At 45.1% G+C, this 6,486-nt stretch overlaps 1 protein-coding gene across 1 annotated transcript in view; it reads right to left on the minus strand.

Annotated features, from left to right (window-relative positions):
- TRAF3 (TNF receptor-associated factor 3) overlaps positions 1-5,230 on the minus strand; it is a gene marked incomplete at its 5' end in the record, with an annotated part of 21,548 nt that extends 16,318 nt beyond the window's left edge. The window contains 2 exons of the mRNA XM_010180011.1: positions 4,064-4,231; positions 5,126-5,230. Coding sequence (XP_010178313.1) covers positions 4,064-4,231; positions 5,126-5,230 — 273 coding nt within the window. The remainder of the gene's footprint in view (positions 1-4,063; positions 4,232-5,125) is intronic.
- Between the last annotated feature and the right edge of the window lie 1,256 nt (positions 5,231-6,486).

Consider the following 6,486-nt stretch of genomic DNA (forward strand, 5'->3'; position numbering starts at 1 on the left):
AAACGTCTGATACTAAATCTCACTGCTACGCACCCAAAGTTCAAAGAGACGTGGAAATTTTATCACGATGCTGGGCAGGCATTTTGATCTGAACCCAGATGGTGACAGATACTTCAGTGTAGCTGTCAAACCATGTTACCGTAGGGAGGGGAAAAAAAATCAGGCCCAAGCTAATTGAATTTACATTTCTTCTCTGTTTTTCTCAAGAAAGTGAAAAACCTAGATTAAAAAAAAAAATCGTTTCACGTCAAGTGACACATCCCATTCAACTTGAAACAAACTGGGTCATTTCTGGTACTTCAGAAAAGCAAAGGAAATAAAGGCATAGTTTGAAAAGCCTGTTCGAAAAGGAGGAACGCACAAGCTTGCCCTTTTAGTCCAGTAACCACGTCTGGTTTTGGAAGCAAAACCAAGATGTAAAGGAGAGCCAAGCTCTGCGATGTGAAAGGCCTCACTCGGTTCAGAACTCTGCCATAAACCTGCAAATAGATGAAAACGTGTCCTGCCCCAATTTTACAAACAGACCATGGGGTATGCTGCTGTGAAGCAAATCTATCCTGCCACCCCTTTGACTCCCGCTAGTTCACAGCAAGGAAACCCAAGTTTCTCTTTCACCATGGAGCTGGGACAGCCACCCAAAACGTGGGGGTGAGGAGCCAGCTCCAGTCCCTCCCCACCAGGACACGGACACTCGACCAGGGGCCGTATCAACAGGCCAACAACCCCTCTACCCAGAGCGACCCCTGTCCGGGTGACTGCAGAGCCCTTCACGTACGCCATGGCCTGCTCAGGCTGCAGACCTGGGCCTAGGCCCCCCTCAACCTGAGCACATCTGAAATCACACTGAGAAGAGGCATCACAGGCAGCTTTGGGGAGCCTACTGCCTTACAGACTTCTTGACTGGCTTATCAACTACAAAACTAGAAAAATAATACTCCAACATTCATTTCCTACTTTTAACTTCCTCTCTTTTCTAACCTACCCAAACTATCTGGCAAAGGCTACGACATTGACTCTTGTTTCACGATAAAAAGGCAAATGCACTGTCTTCCTCAGCCCTCTCCCAGTCCTCTTTACCCCACACCCCAGTATCCACCCACTGAAACCCAGGGGAGCCTTTCCAGTGACTTTAGGATATACCAGACTCACAGAGTCACAGCGTGGTGGGGTGGGAAGGGACCCCTGGAGCTCCCCCAGTGCAGCCCCTGCCAGAGCAGGGTCACCAGAGCAGTCACACAGGAACACGGCCAGGGCTTTGGGTGTCTCCACACAAGGAGACTCCACAACCTCTCTGGGCAGCCTGGGCCATGCTCCAGAACCCTCACGCTCACAAACTTTGGCCTCATCTTCAGCTTGAACCTCCTGTGCTCCAGCTTGGGACCACTGCCCCTTGTCCTGGCATTGGACATCCCAGAGCAGAGCCTGGCTCCTTCCTCCTGACACTCGTCCTTGAGATATTGATGAGCATTGATGAGATCCCCCCAGTCTCCTCTTCTCCAGCTGAACAGCCCCAGCTCTCTCAGCCTTTCCTCGTGTGGGAGATGCTCCAGTTCCCATCACCTCAGTGGTTTCAGACTCCTCCCATTCCAGTGGCCTTCCTACAGACCTCCTAAATTCACACCATCGACCACACAAAAGCCGAACGCAGTGTGTAACACAGGTAACACCACACAGGGCTCCCTGCACACACGAGGGGAAAGCAGGGTATCAATATGGCTCCCCAAAAGAGCCAGTGCCACACTGGGAACATGTCTGGTTCCACAGCGGTGACAGGGGAACAAGATGGCAACGTCTTGTGTCCCCCCCATCAGCTCAGCTGTGTTTCAGGCCCCTGAGCAGAGCCCAGATGACCTGGGCAGGGTCTGCCCGTGACAGGCATCTTGTGGCCAGAGTGGTAGTGAAGAGGCCTAGGCTCCAAGTAGCGCTGTCCTTCCACATCTGCATCACGCTGCTACTGCCAAGGCACCCATTTTATAGGGGGAAGGCACTTCCAGGTAGTTTTGTGGATTAATTCAGAAGCATTTCAGCCTATGACTTTCTGTTCTAACAGCGCACCATCTTTATCTGTCGGGAGTTACGGGATGGAAAAGGCAGCTTTGTGACAAAAAAAAAAACCACCCAATTTTTCAGATGGGTTAAACAAAAGGCAAGAAATTAAGAAGTGAAGTCAGTCAGTGACAGTGCAGGCAGGACAAATACCATCTGAAAAACGCACACTAACGTTGTTAACTAAAGAGTCTGCCCCCAGCAGCGGGGATTTCCTGCCCCACGGCTCATGGCATTCTGTGAAGACACGAACCATAAGCACTCCGGTAAAATTATTTTTGTTTCAATTTGCATACCTTTTTTCTCGGGACGGTCCCTGTCTCTCAGTTTTCAGTTCAAGTCACTGAGGCCTGCTGCAGTCATTATGACATTAGAGAAAATTTTAGGCTACAGAAGCTCAAGATGAACTCGAGCTCTGGATGACAAAAGCCAAAGGAGAAGTCAAAAAGGAGCCTTTCATTCGTTCTCATTAAGCTTCTGACTCCTCATTACTAAAGTACAACGTGGCGTTTCATCAGGCCACCACAAATAAAACAATCTGCATATTAGTTAAAGAAATAGGGGGAAAAAATGCTTTCTGCACCCTTGCAGCGTGGAAACACAACTCCTTTTTCCACGTGCTGAGACATAAAAGCCAACAATAACACGAGGATGTAAGACCCCTTGGAAATGTTCTGACTGACAAAGAACTCCTAAGGGCAGGTGAGTGGTGGTACCACGTTAATACAATTACACCAGCGACATCTCAACACAAAACTACCTTTTAACAAACCCCTTTTGCTCTCTGGATAAATCAATTTATTACCTCTTAAAGCAACTCAGAACTCCACCACTTCAGACTTAGGAGAACAATTACCTTATTTACAAGCGCTCTTCTCTGTAATTCAAAGTAATAAGCCTTTCTTGTTGCCAAGACCTACGTCTAAAATGGGTTTCGCTGTGAATTAAAAACCTGAGAGACTAAAACTCGTCTCAGCTTCTGAGTGGCTCGAAAGCTAGTTCAAAGATTTCATAAATGTCAAATGCATCAACATCTGACAAGAGAGAGCTCTTGAACTAAGCCAGAGCTCTGTGTTCCTCAGAACGTAAGGATGGTTTCAGTCTCAAAAATTTAACTGCATTGCTCCTATAACAAGAAAATGCCTACAAGGAACCTGTGAGCACGTTGCTTAATGTGGAAATCCAGCTTGTACAGCGAGGTGTATTTAATACTCGCTGATTTTGTTTGCAAAGATACTATATAATTTTTAATGTTGCTCTTTGCCTCGCATCAACTCCCAGCCTAAAGAAAAATCTGTGAGACCAGCATGTGTAATTGAACCGACTCCAGTTTCACCGCTGTGTCAGGATGTGCAAGGATACACACACTGTAAACTTGATTTCCTCTGGGTATTTTCACATCGCAGCCACTTCATGCACAGTTATTGAGGCAGTACAGTAAGAGTGCTGCGAGACTTCACCCGCCAAGCCATACACAAAACACACGTGAAAATGAAGTTCTCAATGAGGAGCAGCTTTCTTTGCCCAGAGGTGCTGTTACACGAAGGCATAGGTTAAAACCTCACCAGGTTCTGATTCAGGTCTGGCTTCCAGTTATTTTTGTGCACACCGTTTCTCCACTCAATGGCTACGTTTATGCACTTCCTGCACAGCATTTATTTGTTATGATGGCAGTGCATTTATTGTATCGAGTCAAGCTACTCAATGGCTACGTTTATGCTCTTCACAACATTTAATTGTTACGATGGCAGTGCATTTATTGTATCGAGTCAAGCAAAACAAAGCACAGCAAAAATTACTTTAGTAACAATATTATGCACTGGGTCTGATGCATTTTTTTTCAAACGCAGCAATACTATCCACTGGGTCTGATGCATTTTTTTTCAAACGCAGTATCTGAACATCAGGACAAAATAAATGTTTCCCAGTCAGTGCAGCTACACAGAAGCACAAGAAGAGTCATTACTGCACATTAAAGTATGGAACCTTGTCCTATACATGAAATAAAATACTGTACCTGCAACATAATCATTGGGACTTGGCTTTTACAGTATTTACAGGTTGTCTCCCGGTATTTACAGGTCTTCTCTACGTGGTCTGGCAAATCCTTCCTCAGTATTTTCTCTTTGCAGTCAGCGCGGGGACACGCGAGTTCTTCAAACTGACAATCCGTTTTCAAATGCATCTGGAAGAGTAACAAGAAAACAGTCAGGTCAACTCAGCTGTGGGCATGTCTCCATCCTTGGAGACACCCCGCTTGAAATAACTTCTTTAAATAACTTCTGAACCACAGCAAGCAAAGTTATCTGTGCACTGCGCTGTGCAAGAGCAAACACTAACACATCTACCCAGGAACAGATTTCTGCCTTCACACCCCATTTACCCAGACAGCAGAATGCAGTGTGTTATAGATGTACACGAGCTACTTTCATACTAAAACCATTTGATCACGCTCCAAAATTCCACTCAGGCTATTTGAACAGGAGGTAAGCTTGCATTTCCAAGGTGCATTACTCCAAATAAACACAAATACTGCTTTTAAGTCGTTGAAGCCCCCCAGCTTGCTCATTCAAAGCCAGTTTAAGCACCTGCAGCTCTCACTGCAGACTGCTAAATCACTGATTGCCGCTACGCTCCGTCTTCGAGAAACAGAGCTACAACTTATTCTGTGTAGGTCTGGAGAAGCCAAACATCTAACCCCGTGCATAACCACCACTACAAGAGAGGACTAAGACCGATAAATCAAAATACAAGCACACCAAAAAGGAATTCAAATTTCTCACATCTGTAAAGTACACGTTAAGATTTTTCCCAATTTTAGCTCTCCCTCCCGTTCCCATTTGCTTCGTGCGTTTACATTTCTGAGCTTTAGCGGCCCAGCCACAGCATTTTGGATGAGAATCCCTTATAGCTCATCGAAAAGGTGAGCTTCAAAACAGTCCAGCTCTATTCCAACATTTATAAATCAGATAACCAGCAGTGTGAGCAAGTCAAGAAACGGACTGAGGTCTTAATTCGCAAGGCTTCCCCTCAGACTTTAATTCAAAAAGGAAGCTCGTGGCTGTGTTACGTTACTTACCAGTAGCTGACCCAAAGAAAGTTGTTCTTTACAGCCCTTGTTTTCATTTCTGCAGTATATCTGAAGGGCAAGCAGTTCTCTCCTGCAACAGTTATCTTTAAATACCTGAAAAATCCAAAATCACTTCGTTTAAAAACACTCAAGAACAAGCACGTTCAAATGAAGCACAAGCCATGCAATTTAGCTGCAGCAGTGTCGTTTAATTCTAGTTTCATGTGCCAGAAATTAATTCCTACCATGCCATTTCCCTTGAACGTGCACATCCCAGATTCCTCTGCTATGAAGCAGCTCAGTGAAAGAGAATATTTGGACAGATGCTCTGCAACCGATTCGCTTTTACTATCAATGCAATAAGGGGAAAGGTACAAGAAAGGATTAAATATTTTGCTTTTGCTTGCCAATAATAGGCCTGCATAAGCTCGAACTCTCTAAATTGTCTGGGAAGCTGTGTTTTAGGCCTAATACCACTAAAAAGCAGAGTGGTTTGGAGAGGAAGGATCTGGTAGAAGGGAGTCCCACAAGCACCAGAGCAGTAACACATAATTTAAGACATTTTCAAAGGTCTGAGACTGGAGGAGGTTTATTATTTATAGATAAGAAGGATTTGAGCACCTCTCCATTTTAATGTTTATAAGTCCTTTCAGCATTTTTTTGTCTGTAACAGGACTGCAAGAAGTCAGAAACAGAGCACTCGACGTTTGGATTTTTCACTTTTAATGGGCAATGCCCCTTAAAAGATAAAGAGAAATCACAGCTGCACTCTCAAGAAGCCCCCCTGCTATGGGCAGTGACCATTAAGAAATTCCAAAGAACTGAGCCCAACCTTTGGCTGCTGCTCTGACAAACGTGATTCTGTGACACAGCATCACAGAGGCACTGAGGTTGGGAGAGACCTCCAAGATCATCCAGTCCAACGTCAACCTAACGCCACCGTGGCCATAAACCATGTCCCCAAGTGCCACATCCCTGCACTTGTTGACACTGTGGGGTCACTGTCATTAAGGAAGGGCAGTGCATGCTAACATAGAACACCAAAACCAATCTGGTCAGATCTGAATCCACCTCAGCATTGGTGAGAAGGAAACGCTGCAGCCATCCTCATCTGATCCCATCTGATGCAGGTCACTGATTTCTGCTTAATTTTCAGATGTGTGTGTGAAGTTTAATGTATCAACAAATCTCACTTGAATTAATTTTCCCAAGTAATTCACAGTGTTACTAGGTGTCATTTAGCATGTCAAAACTGAATTACTGCTCAGAGAACTACTTTGTGTTGAGACAAGGAGAGATTAATGTACCCACTAACCTTTTCTTGAAATTGGTCATTATTACAGAATCCCAGCACGTCAGGAGTGGGAAGG

This window comes from Mesitornis unicolor, unplaced genomic scaffold (genome assembly GCF_000695765.1).
Source record: "Mesitornis unicolor isolate BGI_N332 unplaced genomic scaffold, ASM69576v1 scaffold16022, whole genome shotgun sequence".
In the NCBI taxonomy this organism is placed as follows: Eukaryota; Metazoa; Chordata; class Aves; order Mesitornithiformes; family Mesitornithidae; genus Mesitornis; species Mesitornis unicolor.